Source organism: Physeter macrocephalus, chromosome 12 (genome assembly GCF_002837175.3).
Source record: "Physeter macrocephalus isolate SW-GA chromosome 12, ASM283717v5, whole genome shotgun sequence".
In the NCBI taxonomy this organism is placed as follows: Eukaryota; Metazoa; Chordata; class Mammalia; order Artiodactyla; family Physeteridae; genus Physeter; species Physeter macrocephalus.
In genome coordinates, this window is record NC_041225.1 from 59375033 (window position 1) to 59394218 (window position 19186).

General features: G+C 38.2%; 1 protein-coding gene across 4 annotated transcripts in view; it reads left to right on the plus strand.

Moving 5' to 3' along the window:
- EML4 (EMAP like 4) overlaps positions 1–19186 on the plus strand; it is a 164389-nt gene that overhangs the window by 136104 nt on the left and 9099 nt on the right. For all 4 annotated transcript variants that reach the window (XM_028497090.2, XM_007112185.3, XM_028497091.2 and 1 more), the window contains 4 exons: positions 9965–10053; positions 11451–11548; positions 17938–18025; positions 18509–18607. In XM_028497090.2, coding sequence (XP_028352891.1) covers positions 9965–10053; positions 11451–11548; positions 17938–18025; positions 18509–18607 — 374 coding nt within the window. The remainder of the gene's footprint in view (positions 1–9964; positions 10054–11450; positions 11549–17937; positions 18026–18508; positions 18608–19186) is intronic.

Below are 19186 nucleotides of genomic sequence, written 5' to 3' on the forward strand. Positions count from 1 at the left end.
TATAGTTCCAAAGCTTGTCTCTTTCCACTACTCCACCAGTACTCTTTGAGATGTGCTTATGGTGTTTGTAGCATTACTTAGAAATATTATAAGGCAAGTTTATCTTTGAAGGTTAAATCACTGGCTGACATAGTATTTTTAAAGCATTTACTCTGTATAAGAAGGAGTTAAACACCAAGTGGAGTAGTAAGGGCTAGAAGGACTTGAATCATTAAGACTCACCACTTCATTGGATGAATGTACAATATATACATACACATAAATACAGTTTGCCCCAATTTGTAAGGAAAAAACTGATCTGATTAAACGCACTGAAGTTACTTTCTAACATTTAGTGTTACTGTGAAGTCATCATTAACAAGCTTAACAGGAAAAGTCACTTAATTTAAGTGACTTAAGCTAAAGCTAAGCCAATTGTTTCCTCTTGGAGTTGTGAGTAGAAAGCACCTTATGAATGAGAGTAATATGATAAGTAAATAAAAAGTGGAAAAAAATCCTTTCTGGTGTGGAGTTCGGGATTATTTAAAATCTAGGGGAGATGTAGTTATCAGTGTTCATTTTATACTTAATTCCTGTCTTTGGTTTCACATCTGGTTAGTCTGTTGTTTCTTAGAGAACTTTCTCCTTTATTATTTTTTACATGGATCTGTGAATATATGGCTGTACTGTCTAAAACAGAAAATTCCTCAATGTAGCCATTCAGATTATTATCACTGACCCTAACTAAGCCTGGAAAAAGTCACACTTAGGGCAAGGATTTTTGTTGTTGTTGTTGTTGTTGTTAGTTTAATACAACACGTGTCCAAATTGTTCATGATCCAGAAAAGGTGACTAGCAAAATGTTTAAAGATGTCTTCATGTCCATATGTAGAAATCTTCTACTTCTTGTAGTCAAGAAGTAAGGGCTTCCCTGGTGGCAGTGGTTAAGAATCCGCCTGCCAATGCAGGGGACATGGGTTCGAGCCCTGGTCTGAGAAGATCCCACATGCCACGGAGGAGTTAAGCCCATGCGTCACAACTACTGAGCCTGTGCTCTAGAGCCCACGAGCCACAAATACTGAGCCCACGTGCCACAGCTACTGAAGCCCATGTGCCTAGAGCCTGTGCTCCGCAACAAGAGAAGCCACCACGAGATGCCTGCGCACTGCAACGAAGAGTAGCCCCTGCTTGCTGCAACTAGAGAAAACCTGCGTGCAGCAACGAAGACCCAATGCAGCCAAAAATAAATGAATAAATTAATTAATTTTTTAAAAAGAATTAAAAAGAAGCACAAGTATGAATAAATTATCACAGTGATTTTAAAAATTATCATTTTAAAAGACTATGTTACTAATATTTCTAAGGGGAGAAAATTCAATGCATGGCCCTAAGTCGACATAGTACTTCCTTAACATTGCTAATCCTCACATAGTAAAGAGTCTTTTTAACAGCTTTATTGAGATATCATTCATATATCATAAAATTCACCCATTTACAGTATACAATTCAGTAGTTTTTAAGACGTTCAGAGTTGTGCAACCTTCATCACAAGCTAATTTCAGAACACTGTCATTAACCCAAAAAGAATTCCTGTACCCGTTAGCAGTCACTCCTCATTGCTCCCACCCACTTCCAGCCCTGAGTAACTGATCTACTTTCTGTTTCTATAGGTTTGCCTGGACAAATTCTGGACATTTCATATAAATAGAATTATATAATATGTGGTCATTTGTGACTAGTTTCTTTCACTTAACATAATGTTTTGAAGGTTCATCCATGTTGTATAGCATGTGTCAGTATTTCATTCCCTTTGTCACCAAATATTCCATTGTGTGGATATACTTCGAATAACCGCTTGAGTTATAGTCATACATAAGTTTTTGTATGGACATATGTCTTCAGTTCTCTTGGGTATATACCAAGGAGTAGAGTTAACTATGTTTAACATTTTGAGGAGCTTCCAAATTGTTTTCCAAAACAGCTACACCATTTTACAATTCTACCAGTAAAGTATGAGGGTTCCAATTTCTCCACATCGTCACCAACCCTTGTTATTGCCTGTGTTTTGATTATAGCCATCCTAGTGGCTGTGAAGCACTTTTTCATTGTGATTTTGATTTGCATTTCTCTGATGGCTAATGCTGTTGAGTATCTTTTTTATGTGTTTATTGGCCACTTGTGTAGCCTTTTTAGAGAAATGTCTATTCATATCCTGTGCTCATGTTTGAATTGATTTGTCTTTTTATTGTTGAGTTGTAAGAGCTCTTTATATATTCTGGATACAGTACCTCATCAGGTACATGATTTGCAAATATTTTCTCTCATTCCAAGGGTTGTCTTTTCACTTTCTTGATGGTAACATTTGTTGCACTAAAGTTTTTTTTTTTTTTTTTTTTGCGGTACGCGGGCCTCCCTCTGTTGTGGCCTCTCCCGTTGCGGAGCACAGGCTCCGGACGCGCAGGCCCAGCGGCCACGGCTCACGGGCCCAGCCGCCCCGCGGCACGCGGGATCCTTTATATAAATTATATAATTTTTACTTAAAACTTTACTGCAGGGCTTCCCTGGTGGCGCAGTGGTTGGGCGTCCGCCTGCCGACGCAGGGGAACTTGCAGTACGTTTTGAAATCGGGAAATGTGAGTCCTCCAACTTTGTTCTTTTTCAAGGCTGTTTTAGCTATTCAGGAGCCCTTGAATTCTGCATGAATTTTAAGATCAACGTGTCAATTTCTGCAACGAAGCCAGCTGGCATTTTGATAAGGATTGTTTTTTCTCTTTATAGATCAATTTGGGAATGTTACTGTTTTAACAGTTTACGCCTTCCAATTTATGAACAGGAGATGTTTTACCTTTATTTAGGTCTTCAGTTTTTTTCAAAGATGTTTTTAGGGTACAAATTTGCACATTTGTTAAATTACACCTAAGTATTTCATTTTTTTGGTGCCATTTTAAATGAAATTGCTTTCTCATTTTCATTTTCAGAATATTCATTGCTGGTATATGTAAATACAGCTACCTTTTATATATTGATCTTTTTATCTTGCACCTTTGCTGACCTATTTTCTTAGTAATAGTTTTTTTAGTGGATTCCTCAGGATTTTCTGCATACAAGATCATGTAATCTGCAAATATAGTTTTCTTCCTTTCCAGTCTGAATTGTTTTTTCTTTTTCTTGCCTAATTGTCCTGACTAGAACCTCCAGTATAATATTGAATAGAAATGGCAAGAGTGGTCATCCTGATCTTGTTCTCTATTTTAGAGGGAAAGCATTCAGCCTTTTCACCATTAAGTATAATGTTAGTTGTGGGTTTTTCATAGATGCCCTTTATCCTATTGACGAATTTTCTTTCTGTTGTTGAGAATTTTTAATCATGAAAGAGTGTTGGGTTTTTCAACTGCCTTTTCCAGTCTATTGAAATAACATGGTTTTTGTCCGTTACTAATATGGAGTATTACATTAATTGATTTTCACATGTCTAATCAACCTTGTGTTCCAGACATAAATCCTACTTGGTCATGGCATATAATTCTTTTTATATATTACTGGATTCTCAGTGTGTTAGTATTTTGTTGAAGTTTTTTTCATCTATATTGTTGAGGTACATTGGTCTGTAGTTTTCTTGTGATGTCTTTGGTTTTGCCAGGGTAATACTGGCACTTCAATAAGTCTTTAAATAAGACCTGATATCTCCTAAACCGAAATGAAGCCTTAAAGCATACAAATGGATAAAAATTAGTATATACTGGTAATTGTTAATTATTAGTTATCAAAATTTTAGATTTGTTGAACCACTGACTATATAAGCCATTTAATTAATAAATTGCACTTAGGCATACCACACATTTTCAAATATAACATTCTCCCATTTTTTAAAATTTATGTTTCTTGATGGAATTTAAAGTTCTTCATGAAGCTCACAATACATGTGAACCTGAACCATTATGAATTTGAAAGCTTATAATCTCTGAATTATTGGTAAAATACATTCTGCTTGATTTTTCCAAGACCCCAATTAATCATCCTTTCCCTTCCTTTTTTTAATAAATATATATATTTTTTAATTTATTTATTTATTTTTTGGCTGCATTGGGTCTTTGTTGCTGCACACGGGCTTTCTCTAGTTGTGGCGAGCAGGGGCTACTCTTCGTTGCGGTGTGCGGGCTTCTCATTGCTTCGGCTTCTCTTATTGTGGAGCACGGGCTTCAGTAGTTGTGGCTCGTGGGCTCTAGAGCGCAGGCTCAGTAGTTGTGGCACACGGGCTTAGTTGCCCCGTGGCATGTAGGATCTTTCCGGACCGGGCTTAGTTGCCCCGTGGCATGTAGGATCTTCCCGGACCAGGGATCGAACCCGTGTCCCCTGCATTGGCAGGCAGATTCTCAACCACTGCGCCACCAGGGAAGTTCCTCCCTTCCTTTTTTTTGAAACTAGTTTCTCAAAAGGCACTTAATCTTTATTTTATACCACTTGCAGGCCTTAGAGAAACCATAAATATATTTGCCATCCCATCAGGATGTCAGGTGTCAGCTCAGACAAAATTCCCCAAGCAGTTTGCACAGAACTTTACTCTTTTCCTGGTTGGACCCATTTCTATTTCTAAACCACCATACACTATTTAAGAAAGGAGTTTTTGCCATAGTCATTTTATAGGCTGGTAAATTGAGGTTAGACACCCAGAGTTAGGGAACTCAATAGACTTGAAATGATGGTAGGGAGAATAAAAAGCAAAGATTAAAGTTCAAATTGTTTCAAAGAAAGAAATCCGTGGACTTGAGTCAGTATATAAAACATACTATGTATAACCATATTGGAATGGAAAGGGGAGAGGGCAGACTGAGAGAGGTGACTTCAGAAGAGACCCCAAAGTTTCTGATGTATAGTTACAGCTTTGACAAGGAAGAGCAAGCTGGGATAATGCACCTGGTGAGCAGAAAGGTAAAAAATTTGATTTAGATTTCGATGTGGAATCACAGAACGTTAGACCTGGAGAGACTTAAGTGATCTAGCTCCACTCATCATTTTTTTTGAATTTTTTATACAATTTTTAAAGGTTAGTTTTGATGATGACTGTAACCTTGGCAAACCAGCAATGTAGCTGAAGTACTGTTATCAAATTCTGCTGTTGACTAGAAAGGTTCTGAGTGTAAGAAATGCTCCTTTAGCTCAAAAGGGAGATGTCAAAGACATATTAGCACTAGCTGAGACTTTATTCCTAGACCTAATTAAAAGAGAAAACTTCTAATTAGAAAAGAATAGCTTGTTTCCCTCTGTAATTTGATGTTGCTGAACTTGGCCCATCGGTACTCCTGAGCTCATTTCCCAGGGTGTACTGGGAACTTTGAACTCTATCAGCATGAATCTCCCTGAGTTCTGCCTTGTTATAATTCCAGTTCGGAGTCACTCTCTGCTCCTACAAGTTGTAAAGCGCTAGATGCAGTGAGTGGCACAAAGAAATATTATATAAGACATGGTCCCTACCCCAAGGAGCTTATATCCTAATTAGATACTCCATAAAAAGATACAGAGAATGTCATATCAGTAGTTGAGGATTACTTGCATAAACAGGCAGTAATGCTTGAAGATCAACAGAAAAGTTACTGTGAGCCTGAGTGGTCAGAGAACGCTTCACAGAGGAGGTGGGATTGGTCCTGCCTTGACGGAGTTCTGAGATTTTGAAGAGGCAGTGAAGAGTTAGGAGCTCATATCATGCAGGAGGAATGGATTGAGCAAACACAAGAAGCTGTGAGCTAACTGGACTAGAACGTTCCTAAAGGCCTCTTGATTGCTAAACAGTGGAATCCAAACTTGTTTAGCCTGGCCTTTAAAGCCCATTAAAAATCTTTCCCCTCACCATTCCAGCGAGAATGGTTAAGTCGTCGTCCTTCAGATACACCTCAGCCCTTTTTGTAGTTTCTTACCTATCCCTCTCCACCTGTTATGTCCCACCTCTCCTTGCCACATTTGATGTGATGAAATCCAAGACCACCCACATCCTCAGTGATTACTCCCTGCTTTGAAACCTCATAATCCTTGTGTCATTCATTTTACTTTAAACTATTTACCACTTTATGAACTCACTCTGTCTCCCGGTTGAGTTATAAACGCCAATTCTGCCTCCTTTGCTGACTTCTTTCTTCTCGAGATCCTGAATGTTAGTGTAGCTCAGGCAGAGAGAGCACTTTCCATGGGATCACACCCTTCCCTGGTGTGATGTAGTGAAAAGCACAAGGGCTAGAAGCTCTACCCTGGCTCTGCCACTAATTAGTTGGTTGATGACTGGCCAAGTGTTTTGACATCATGGGATTTCAGTGTTCTGAATTGTAAAATAAGAGGGTTGAATTGGGCTTTTCTTTCCCCGATTGTGACTTTATGTTTTTCCGATTATAAAAGCCACATTCCTATTCTTACAAGGAGAAGCTTCATAAAAGCAGTTGGGAAAAAGTTACAAACCTACTACCCAGAGGATACACTTTATATTATGATGAATATTTTTTAACTCATATTATGAACACATATATATTCATTTAGGGACTGTAAAGTATGATACTTTCCAGCTCTGAAATCTTATGATTCTCTTTTTGCCACTAAAAAATCAGTAAGTGTCTTTTTTAAAAAGTCATCTAGTTAATGGTGGTACTGTGTGTGGGTACTTGACTTACAAGTCAGATTAGTTTAAATATATGGCCGAAGATTTCCCATCTCTGATGCTGAGCAATTACATTTAGAAAGATTCTTTAAGTCCTTTAGGCCCTATAGAGCCCCATAATGATTGCAAATTACCTTAAAGCAGAAGCTTGGTTTCAATGTATATACTCTAGACTAGAATGAGAATGCAATTGAGCACAGTGAAAACTTAATATTTATTTCTAGAAAATTCCCTTTGCTAAAGGATTTGTTATCCTCTCCATACTTCTGTTAAGGATAGAGGTCCTGAGCCAGAAAGTCTTTTCTGAAGGTAGAACGTAATTCATGCAGTGAAAAGGGTGGGAGCTTTAATATTATTGCTGGGGATCCATATGTAAGTTGTATACTTTTAACAGCAAAGTTATTTAATTATTACTAAAAATTACTTGCCAAAAGTGGAAGAATTAATCTCTGATATGTAATTAAAGAAATAGAAAAAGTAGGTAGGGTTTTGTTGTTGGTTTTTTTTTTTCTTTTTTGAGAGCTGCCATCTCTAACCAGTAAATGACTCAGAGTTTTAGGTTTCTACATATTATACCAACAGACATTCTGGGTTTTTTCATTACTTTTTTTTTTTTTTGGCTGACTGCACGGCATGCAGGATCTTAGTTCCCCAACCAGGGATTGAACCCGTGCCCCCTGTAGTGGAAGCACAGAGTCCTAACCACTGGACCTCCAGGGAAGTCCCTCACTAAAGCAAAAGCTAACAAGGAAAGGGCTATATAAAAAGTGAAGAAAAGAGCATATATGACTTACTGAATATATGAAATGTAAACCCAAGTGGTTTTGTTTTTTGTTTTTTTCTTCTTTTGGCTGTGCCCAGTGGTATACGGGGATCTTAGTTCCCCAACCAGGGATTGAACCCGTGCCCCCTGTAGTGGAAGCACAGAGTCCTAACCACTGGACCTCCAGGGAAGTCCCTTTTTTATTACTTTTAAAGGGAGTTTTCAAAGAGATAAAATTGTTTGCAGTTTCCCTAGGAAGATTAAACTGAACTGGAAATAGACAGTATCAGTTGAGGCTTCTCCAAAATAAAAATTGGTAATTTTAAATGCCTAAGAAAGTATAGTAAAGTTTCTATAAACTCATTAAAAACTTGAAACCTCATACCTACAGAGCGGTGCTGTGTCTCATTGTTCTTTAGGTATGTCTGTTCACTCCAAGTTGGAATATTTTGTTCCCTTACTCTGAAAAGGTGGTTCACTTGGCATCAGCTTTGGCTTTTCTTGGCTCTAGGAGTTCCATGGTGGCAGCCATAAAAATTGATGAATGAATTACATTCTCAGAAGAAACGTATAATCTGTGGGTGCTGTCCAGTTGCAATAAGATATGTTCTTTATGTACCTTTTGAAGTGGAAATGGTCAAACATTCAGCACAGGGCTTCAAAGTGCCAGTTTCCTGCTGATTGTCTTTTAATAAACTCAGGTATTCACAGATAGAAGCTATTTCTCTTACCCGAGTAAAAGACAGAATTTATGAATTAGGTTAGCTACGTAGAAGTTTCAACCCATAACTCACAAATTACTAATTCATTCATGAACATGTTTAATTAGAAAGGGATTTCAGTGATAGGTAAAGAGTCGGGATCCTTTAGTTTTTTATCTTCTACCTTAAATATACGAAGGCATGTTAAGCAACGTCACTAAATAGTCTTTTTTTTTTTGATTCTTTTAAGCCCTTTACTGTTTCCTAAAATTTCTTTTTTTTTAATTAATTAATTTATTTTTGGCTGTGTTGGGTCTTTGTTGCGTCGAGCGGGGGCTATTCTTCATTGCGGTGCGCAGGGTTCTCATTGCGGTGGTTTCTCTTGTTGCAGAGCACGGGCTCTAGGTGCACGGGCTTCAGTAGTTGTATCGCGTGGGCCAGTAGTTGTGGCTCGTGGACTTAGTTGCTCTGCGGCATGTGGGATCTTCCCAGACCAGGGCTCAAACCTGTGTCCCCTGCATTGGCAGGTGGATTCTTAACCACTGCGCCACCAGGGAAGCCCTAATACTTCTTTTTATCTGAAGGGATAGTGGTCTCTGTCCAGATATTAGTTATAATGCTTCAAAATTAAAGGAACTGTCGTTGTGATTGCTGTTACTGAATTTAGTGCTGGAATTTTTCCCATCTGAATAATTAGAAACAAAACTTGCTGCTCTTTTGTCCCATCCAGTTCCATGAGATTAAGACAGTGATTTTATTTTTCTGCTCTTGTTCCATTCTTGCCACCCCAACCACTTCTTCCTACACACTGCACTGCTGCCACGTAATTCTTGCTAAACCTTTGCATTTGTCAGGTTCGAGACTTACCTTCTTTTTGTTCATTTGTACATTCTATAAATATTTATTTTAGTGCCTGATCTGAGCCAGGCAGTGCTCACCTCCAAACTCCTCCAACTAACTGCATGTGCTGTCCATAACCTGCCCTCCTTTCCCTTATCTATCCTTTAGTTGTCCTTCCTTAATTCCCAGTCTTTGCTTTATACCCAGTATCTCACCATGCTCTTCTGAAGCACCATCTCTTCCTTCAGGTGCTCTTAGAACAGGGTCTGATAAGAGTCACTTATTCTGTAGTTGGATTTAAGTCATTGTTTTACCTGTCAAGAGGCTTTTTACATTTTGACTTTTCCTGTAAATATGAATGAAGAACTGTTTTTTAAAGAACTTAGAGCTTGCATGTGCAGGTGTTGGGGGTACTGGAGACGAGGAGTGCCCCCTGCTGGTCCCTTTGAACTCTCACCAAATGACTGGCCCTCTGCCTTTCCCTCCCACCATCATACTGTCCATGCTCCTTCCCACCTCCATGGCAGTGCAGCTGTCACTCCTCCTGCCTCAGCTGCCTCTACTTCTTTCCCTCAACATTCAGCTCAACTCATATTCTACATCCTCCCTAAAGGTTTTTCTCTGTCTGCTATTCATTTTCCTTCTGTGAGTTCTTCTGCTATATGTAGTCACCATCGGTGAGACTGGCACTTAATCATTCTTTGTTTTAATTGGCTCATTTCCTTCTTCCTGGCTCTAGTGTAATCTTCAAGAACACTGATAATCCTGTCATTTTCTATTTTGACAGTGCCCTGCAAAGAGACACCACTGGCATTCAGTGAATACCTAAATAGAAATGAGAACATTCCTAGGCCTGTATAAGTATATTTATATTGTATCTCGCAACATTTTGCACTCATCCTTCGTTAGAAAAGGGAGACATGTCCAGCTTAAGGGCATTATTAGAATTTCTTTTTTAAAAGGAAGAAAAAGTCCTCAACCTTTATTTTTTCTATAAATGCTAATATCTGAGAAAATTTTTGATTTTTTACTTCTTAACAGGTGGTTTGTTCTGGATGCAGAAACCAGAGATCTAGTTTCTATCCACACAGACGGGAATGAACAGCTCTCTGTGATGCGCTACTCATTAGGTAGGCAGATTTACTCCCACTCCTGGCATTTACAGCATGTCTCTGTAATTGCATATTTTCACTTCCAGTAAAGCTGACTACTTTTTTCTCTACTCTCTAGAGCTGTTAAGTATTGAATATGTTTCCCCCAACATTAGATTAAATTCTGCTGCAGGAAACTGCAAAAGATCTGCTAAAGTTAAACAACATTCTAAATCATCAAGCAAACATAAATTTAGAACAAACTGTTACAACTGCATTTGCAATTGAAAACATAATACAGTGCAATCAAATCCCATTTTTTTTGGAACTGCAAATACTTAGAACTTTGAATAGGTACTGTATTAGGCTGAATGTTAATCTATTTAGCAACCTTTTCTTTGTATATAAGATAATAGAAAATAAATTATAATAATATTCAAAATATACAAATTTTATAGGCCCTTCAAGTTCTTTAAAATCTAGTTTGATTTTTACTGGTTACATAGTAATGATTGGTCTGTTAATTAGATAAAATACTCAGCAACTCATGAATTTGATCAGTTCGTTTAGCTACTTTGAATACTTCTTTTCATACTTTATTCAAAATGTTAATTAAGTTTCCATAATAGTCGGTTCCTTTTTCCTGCTATTGATATGGTTTTGATCCACATAATTCTTCCCTGGAGTTAGTTCGAGTGACATTTTCTTATATTCAAAAATATATCCCAGTAGTTGTTGGGTCAGTGTGGAGTCCAAATGATCTTTTTGATTTCTTCTAAGTCATTTCAGAGGAAGCTCAGAATGCTATTCTCTGTGTTGAACAAGGAAGGAAAAGTATTTGCTTCAAGCTCTAAGCTTGGCAAGAGTTGTCTTGAAGCAGAAAAGGTTTTCTGTCTTGGTTTGGCTTTTTTCAATGCTGTAATACCAAATAACTACTGCAGATGTAGCATTTAAAACCCAGAGATCAAATGGACTTTATTGACCATCTGTTACGTGGTGAGTACAATGGTCCTTTGTGAGAGAACATGGTCCTTTCCCAAGAGAATGGACCCTGTAGTTGGAGAGATCATATGTCCTCAGCTGAAATGAGCAATTGTACACTCAGCTTGCCATATGAATACTGTATACTTAGACCCATAAAAGTAGGTTAACCTCCCTGGGGCCAGTCTGTCGCTAACTAGGAGATGAGACTAAGGGAAGAGTCCAAGGCCCATGAGCATTTCCAAAGAAGTGATTGTGTACTCAACCAGATGACCATTTGGTTTTCAAGTATGTTTAGTGATGGAAGGAGTCATTCATTAAACACCAAAGAATAGTTAATTGATGAGATTTAACAACATTTGTAAAATATCATTTGGTGTAGGTCCAGTAAAGTGACAGTAAATAAACCTATCAATGTATTTCTATATTCAACATTTTTTCCTGTTTCATTCCAGATGGCACCTTCCTGGCTGTGGGATCTCATGACAACTTTATTTACCTCTATGTGGTCTCAGAAAATGGAAGAAAGTATAGCAGACATGGAAAGTGCACTGTAAGTAGTGAAGTAAATCTATAAAATTGTTGGAAAATTTTACTTCTGTAAAAAGAGAGTTAAATGTTTACATCGATGTATCACCTTTAAACTTAGCAGATTTAAAATTTAATCTCTATCTTTGAAACTGAAATTACCTGACAGTAGAATCTTGCAGTTCCCTGTATGCTCTAGAAAGGTTTCTCCTTTGATGAGAGTTTAATATTGTTACCCCTCTCTCTCTGACTACTAGTTTTAATGCAGTTTCTTAAATCAAAGCTATTTCCTAAACCCTTAGAAAATAATGCTTTTTTAAAATGGAGTGAGTCAGAAATGGAAGGGTATCTCTAACATTTTAATCTCAGTGTTCCATGATCCTGCCCATCCTTGACACTGCAATTTCCTAGGTGACCTCGCTAGCACTAAACATAATTTATATGGAGATTTGTCTGTATTAAGAGAATTAATAGAAGCATATTTCCTTTAATTTATTATATTTCTGATTGATTAGTTTAAGATGAAGATTAGATTCAATTCTAGACATAGTGAGTACTTATCTTATGGCAGGCAGTCGGCTAACTAGGGAAATGTTCTAGGCACTGGGGATATACATAGGTTTGCTCATTGCCCTCAAAAAGTACACATTCAAGCTGATAACAGGATGAGAAAGGCAGGAGGTATAGCATAGTGGTTAAGGGCATAAACTTGGGATCAGACTACCTGGATTTTAACTCTTGTTTCACCACCCACAAATGTGACCTTGGGCAAGTTATTTAAACCTTCTACTTCAGTCTTCTCATCTGTAAAGTGAAGATAGTAGTACTTTCTACTTCACTTGATTAAAACAAGTTAAGGCATATAAAATACTTATAATAGTGCTTGGCAAATAAGAAGTACTCAGTATATGTTAACTGAATTTATAGAAAATGAGGTAGTTGGTATCTATGTTACCGGTCAGTTTAGGATTAGCAAATTACTTGATGAATTAGTGGTACAGATCCTTTAACAGTCTGTTTTTTTAAAAATATTTATTTATTTTTTATGGCTGCGTCGGGTCTTGGTTGCAGTGCGCTGGCTTCTCTCTAGTTGCGGTACACAGGCTTCTCTCTAGTTGCGGTACGCAGGCTTCTCTCTAGTTGTGGTGTGCAGGCTTCTCTCTAGTTGCGGCACATGGGCTCTGTAGTTGTGGCACGTGGGCTCAGTTGCCCTGCAGCATGTGAGATCTTAGTTCCCCTACCAGGGATCAAACCAGCATCCCCTGCATTGGAAGATGGATTCTTAACCACTGGACCACCAGGGAAATCCCCCTTTAACAGTCTTTATCACAAAAGAGTTTTAGGGGAATGAATAAAAGAATGAATTTTTTTTTTTTTTTTTTTTTGGGTGTACGCGGGCCTCTGACTGTTGTGGCCTCTCCTGTTGCGGAGCACAGGCTCCGGATGCGCAGGCTCAGCGGCCATGGCTCACGGGCCCAGCCGCTCCGCGGCATGTGGGATCTTCCCGGACCGGGGCACGAACCCGCGTCCCCTGCATCGGCAGGCGGATTCTCAACCACTGCGCCCCCAGGGAAGCCCAAAAGAATGAATTTTTTAAAGCATATACATAAGTAAAACCCAGGCCATTTTCTATTTAGAGAAGACACACTGCTTTTTTTTGTTTGTTTGTTTTTGCTTTTTGTGGGGGGGGGGCGTGTATTTTGTACCATGTGCTAAAACCAGCCTATAAACTGCTCAACAGACAACCTTATAGTTTTATAATTTATCCAAAATATTTTTATTTACTTCGACAAAAATTGAATCAGTATCCATTAATTTATTTAAATACATCTTTTAATCGATTTATTATCTTAATATTTGGAATAGTAGTATAATAGTGCCTCATTGTACAGCATGATCAAATGAAATATTCCACTGAAAGGAATTTTCAGATTACTTAAGTTTACCCTACCAGGCACCAAATTTTTCTTAATTATTTTTTACCCCAACCTTTTTAAAAAGACCATGTCTTAATAAACAGAGTATTATCAAATATAATTTAATCTTGTGGAATCATAAAATTTTACAGGTCGCACTATAGCACTTAACTTAGCTCTCATTTTACGGATGAAGAGACTGAGTTTCAGAGAAGATAAATGGCTTGTCCTTGGTCACATCTTGACATAGTGGCAGATCTGGGGCCTGAACCCTGTTCTCCTAACTCTTAGTAGAGCAGACTTCCCAGGGTACAAAAAGGCCTCAGATTTTTCAATGTGTATATCAGTGTACTGTGCTTTCAGAGTACAGCAACTGATGCAGAAAGGAAAGAGCAGTGTTAGACACTGGATAATGAGACGACCTTGGAAGTGTTGAGAACTACCAAGTTTATCAATTGCATGACACTTTGCCTTCTCCAGTTAGGCAGCTTTTATCTTTAGAGCATATGAAGTATTATTTTGAAATATCTTCAGGAACTGTTAAAGCTTATAGTACTCTTTGAGGCTATAATGAAAGGCTCAGCTACTCTGCTTTTCTAATTATCTTCTGTTCTGTGCTTTGCTTCCAGCTCTCACTTCTCCTTGCTGTCTGCTTCCACCAGCTGGTCTTATAGTCTCATATTAACTCCTTTTATCTGTTGTCTGCTATGATACAGGACAGACAAAACTGGGTTAATGCTGGCTCTCCTGCTTACTAGTTTGCAACTTTAGGCAAGTTAATTAACTTCTCTGAGTCTTAATTTTATTATCTTAAAACTGGAGATTATGATAGTTCCTACTTTCATAGGATTGTTGTAAAGATTAAAATGTGGCAACTGGACCTACTCTCAGAGTTCCAAATACAAATGCTGTTTTCTATTTTGTTTCCAATATTTCCTGTTACTAGTTAACATTTAAGTGACCCTATAGCTTCAGAAACATACTGGGCTTAGAACTTTAGGAAGTGTCCCTCTAATAAATTGTAACCAAGCAGTTGAAACTGTCCCTGAGTGCCAGCATAATAGCTTTGTGTTTGACTCCAATTCCTGTATACCTTTTAACACTACTACTCAAAGATCTTAGCCCAGGAGATGGAGTGTAATGAAGTTGTAGTGATATACTAAAAAAGCGTTACAGAGTCTGTTAGAATAGGCAAGAAGTGCTGGTAAAATAAGTGTTTTTTGGTCAGGATTTTGGTGAATGAAAATATATATAAAGAGAAGAGTAAAAGACTTTTAAAACTGCCTACCTAGAAATCTCCACGAAAATTACCCATAAAACTAATGCAGTACATATTTCAATATTACCATAACAGTTAGGAATTATATTGCAATACTTGGTGGCTTCAACAAATGAGGGATGTGTTCCCATTTAAAAGAAGTCATCAGGGACTCAGGGTCCTTCTTTCTTTCTACTCCATCATCCTCAGTAAGGTGCTGCTGGAATTCCAGTCATCCCGTCCTAGTTCTAGGGGGACAGAGCAAGGGGGAAAAAGACACTCTTCCTCCTAAGTCGATTTTTAAAGTTTTCCTGGAAGCCCCACTCAGTGACTTCTGCCACCCATAGCTGCAAAAGAGATTAGGAAATAACAGTGTTTTAGCTGGGCACTTTTAAGAGAATGTGGAATGGATAAACTATGCTCTACAGATCTACAGTCTAAAGATTGGATTGGATAGGCTACACTCTACAGTCTACACTCTAAAGGTCAGCTTTCTCTCACACCAGCAAAGCACGTCAAAAATGTGATGGGAAAAAAATCCTAATTGCAGTAGTAACAAAAACTGTAGATGCTTTGAGAATAGACCTAGCAAGAAAAGCACAGGAAGCTATGTGAAACATGTCTGAAACACAAACTAAGAAATGAAAAAATAGACATAACGTATTTCTAGAAGAAAAGACTTCATAAACATGTCTGTTCTCTACAAACTATTCTCTAAATTTGATGCACGCACTTAAATTTTCAGCACAATATTTATGAGCTTGATAAAATGGTTCTAAAGTTCATCTGAAATTTTCCTCATACCACGAAACTATCACAGTTGGCTGGGAATAGGCAGATAGACTAATGGAACAGAAAAGAGAGTCCAAAAACAAATCTCTGTTTATATGGAAATTTACTAGATAATAAAAGGTATTTCAAATCAGTAGAGAGACAGTGGACTCAGCCTGCATTGTCCATCATCACAGCTACTAAGCACAACTTTGTTTATGAAATTAAATACAATTCAGTTTCCTGGGAGCACTGGCCAAATTTTGAGTACTCAGAAGCCGCAGGTGGCTAGTTACTTCTGCATTGGACTGCGCAGATACACATTTTCATCACTGCAGAAAGGTCCATTGGATGTCACTGCCCTAGAGGGTGAGGGGACACCTGGATACCTACTTAGGAAAAAAGTTAGTGCCCTAACTCAAGGCCTCTGGTACTTGTTTGAAAACTCCTCAGGTAATAATATTAATATACAGCCACGGTTGCAAACCACCGATGCGGATGATGACCTTCCATGTGATTAACAAAGATTCAGCTGAGATACTTCTTATTTTTCCAGAGTTATTCTTAGGCATCATCACTAGTGATTGTTATTGTGGTTACACCATTCAGCTGCTTAAAGGCAGTGATGAAAGTACCAGCTTAAGAGTACTCTCCTGTTTCTGTTCAGCGAGGTGTACTTTTTGCTCCCAACTGTGTCTGTGCCTGCGGGGTGACGTTTGAGGGTGTTTTCCCCCAAGTCTTGTATGTGCCTTGCGTGGCCTAAGAGTTGGGTGAGACAAGGGCCCTCTGAGGTGGTCTGGGAAGGCAGCACCATAGACTCCCGACAGACAGTTGCATCTGCTCTTTTCTTTGCTTATTTATTGAACTCCATTATCAGTGAAAAACTCACTTTGTTTTCCAATATAAATTGATAACTTGCCCCCAAGGTCTTTTCTAAATTTGGGGGCTTTTCCTACTCGAGTTCTTTCTGAGAATACTTTATATTGATTTACCATCTAAATATGTTGTGTCCAACACAGATATGAATTACATGAATGTTATGTATCCATACGTTGCTTTTGATGCTTTTCTAAATAATGCTATTAAAGTCTTTTCACAAAGATTCAAACACTTTGCCATGATTAATCTGGTTAAATCCTTCATTCACGTAGCACCAGTTTTCTTATCTTAGAAGCCTTGGCTTCTCTGGATTCCAGAGCCAGGCATCAGATCCATGAACACTATGGAAAAGATCTGTGTGCCCCACCCTCCTGCCATATTCAGAAAATACCCAAGAACCACATGTGTCTTTCTGGCATTGAAATTGATTTCTTGTTAAGTTGGGAGGTCTCCCACATGCCTAGCAAGTGACTCCCAACCTGTTTGGTGACATACCAGCTGATCTCCAGTGATTTCAGGAAGCTTTACAGGTCTCAAATTCACATAATTTAAATTCATTAAATGTATAAATGTGGGTATTTGCCATGCAGCACTTTCGTGGAGATATAGCTCCAGAGAGGTTTTAGGATATGTCATTTGACTTCAGAAGGCTACTGGAATAATTAAAATACTTTGTGAAAATCATTGAAAACTACACCTAAGGTATTTTGAATTTATTAACTTTAAAAATAAAAACCATGTGAGCAGAAAGCTAGTAATTCAAAAAGTACAATTGAAATTAAATGTTTTAATACAGGGTGTAGGAGATAAAAGTGATTTTTGAGGCTCCGTCAGCTTTGGTGTAAACTGTAAGACCTGTGTGATTTATCTGCAGTAGTTTATTGGAAATAATCAAATGCTTACATGTGAAGCCAACAAAATATGGCATTTGGTAATTTTTTGTTTGAATTCCCAGTGTTAGTAAAACCTAAGCAGAAAAAGATCACTGTCTTCTTAAGGAGTCAGATGATTATTGGATCCAGCTGTTTGGAAGGAGTGTGATGTTGGATAACTTTTCCCAAAAAATATTCTTTGGAGATAGTTTTTTATAGGAGACCTCCATGTGCCATGGGTACTGAAGAAGCAGCCCAAGAAAACTGTACTCTTTTTGTACACAACATGGAACCAATACTTCATTATCAAAAAGGAAGTCACTCTAATTAGGGACACTGGTGACTTGAAATAAGGCCTGAGGTTGTGGTATCTGTTTTCAGTGTCTTAAGGGACTGTCTTTCTTGGAAGTGTAGCACAGGTAGTACTTGGTGCTGGTATCAAAATGGAGAGACCAGCAGGATACTCCCACGTTCCAAGTGCTTACCGTTTCCACTGTGGTCAGATCTCTTTAGTTCCACAGTTCTAGCTCCCAACAAGATAGTGTGAAAAAGAACCAAAGACCTGTTCTGAGCCCTGTTCAGTTCCAGAGGCCGTTGTACTGCTCTACTTCAGGAATTCCCAGTGAATGGCTACTCAGAAGACAGTACTGGCTACTATGAGACTATTTATCATTCAGAACTCTAAATGCTTTCTAATAGTTGATGTGTTACTTCCTAGGGACATTCCAGCTATATCACACACCTTGACTGGTCTCCAGACAACAAGTACATAATGTCTAACTCGGGAGACTATGAGATTCTGTACTGTAAGTATGAATGATCACATACGGCTGAGATGTGTCTTGTCAGGGGCAGTAAAGAGCAGGCTGCATGGAATCTGAATTGTGCAGCCACTGCACGCTGGCCCCTCTAACCTGAAGAAGCATGTGCTACTCGGAGCTGGCTAAGGAATGAGAATCTCAAAGTAATGAGTTCACTTAAATGTCATGAGAAATTATTCAGGGGGACTGATCCTGCTCTGAATGGTTCTGTATTTAACAACTTTTCCTGGAGGCAGGAAGGAGTACAATAGATGGGCATTTATGCTTTTTAAAGAAAAAACAACTTCAGTGGGAAACAGTTTATAGTTCTATAAACCGTGTTAAACACTTTCTTTTCAAGTGTGTCTTAATATTTTCAGTGTATGGATTATATATACAAGTAAACGTGGCTAGTTTGAGTCAAGATGCATTTTCAAATACGTTTGTACACAAGCACTATGATTATACTTCCTGTTTCTAAATTTAAAGGGGACATTCCAAATGGCTGCAAACTAATTAGGAATCGATCAGACTGTAAGGACATCGATTGGACGACATACACCTGTGTGCTAGGCTTTCAAGTCTTTGGTAAGGACATTGCACTTGATGGGAAAAGGCGATTTGTGGTGTTTTTATGTATAATACTTAAATTTCTAAATGAAAAATAGTCTACATGTGTTTTTTTCAATTTATTTTTTATTGAAGTATAGTTGAATTACAATGTTGTGTTAATTTCTGCTGTACAGCACAGTGATTCAGTTATACATACATATACATACTTTTTCATATTCTTTCCCATTATGGTTTATCACAGGACATTGAATATACAGTTCCCTGTGCTATAGGACCTTGTAGTTTATCCATTCTGTATATACCAGTTTGCATCTGCTAACACCAAACTCCCAATCCAACCCTCCCCCACCCTTTTAAAATATCTTTATTGGAGTATAATTGCTTTACAATGTTGTTAGTTTCTGCTGTATAACAAAGTGAATCAGCTATACATATACATATATCCCCATATCCCCTCCCTCTTGCGTCTCCCTCCCACCCTCCCTATCCCACCCCTCTAGGTGGTCACAAAGCACCGAGCTGATCTCCCTGTGCTGTGCGGCTGCTTCCCACTAGCTATCTATTTTACATTTGGTAGTGTATATATGTCCATGC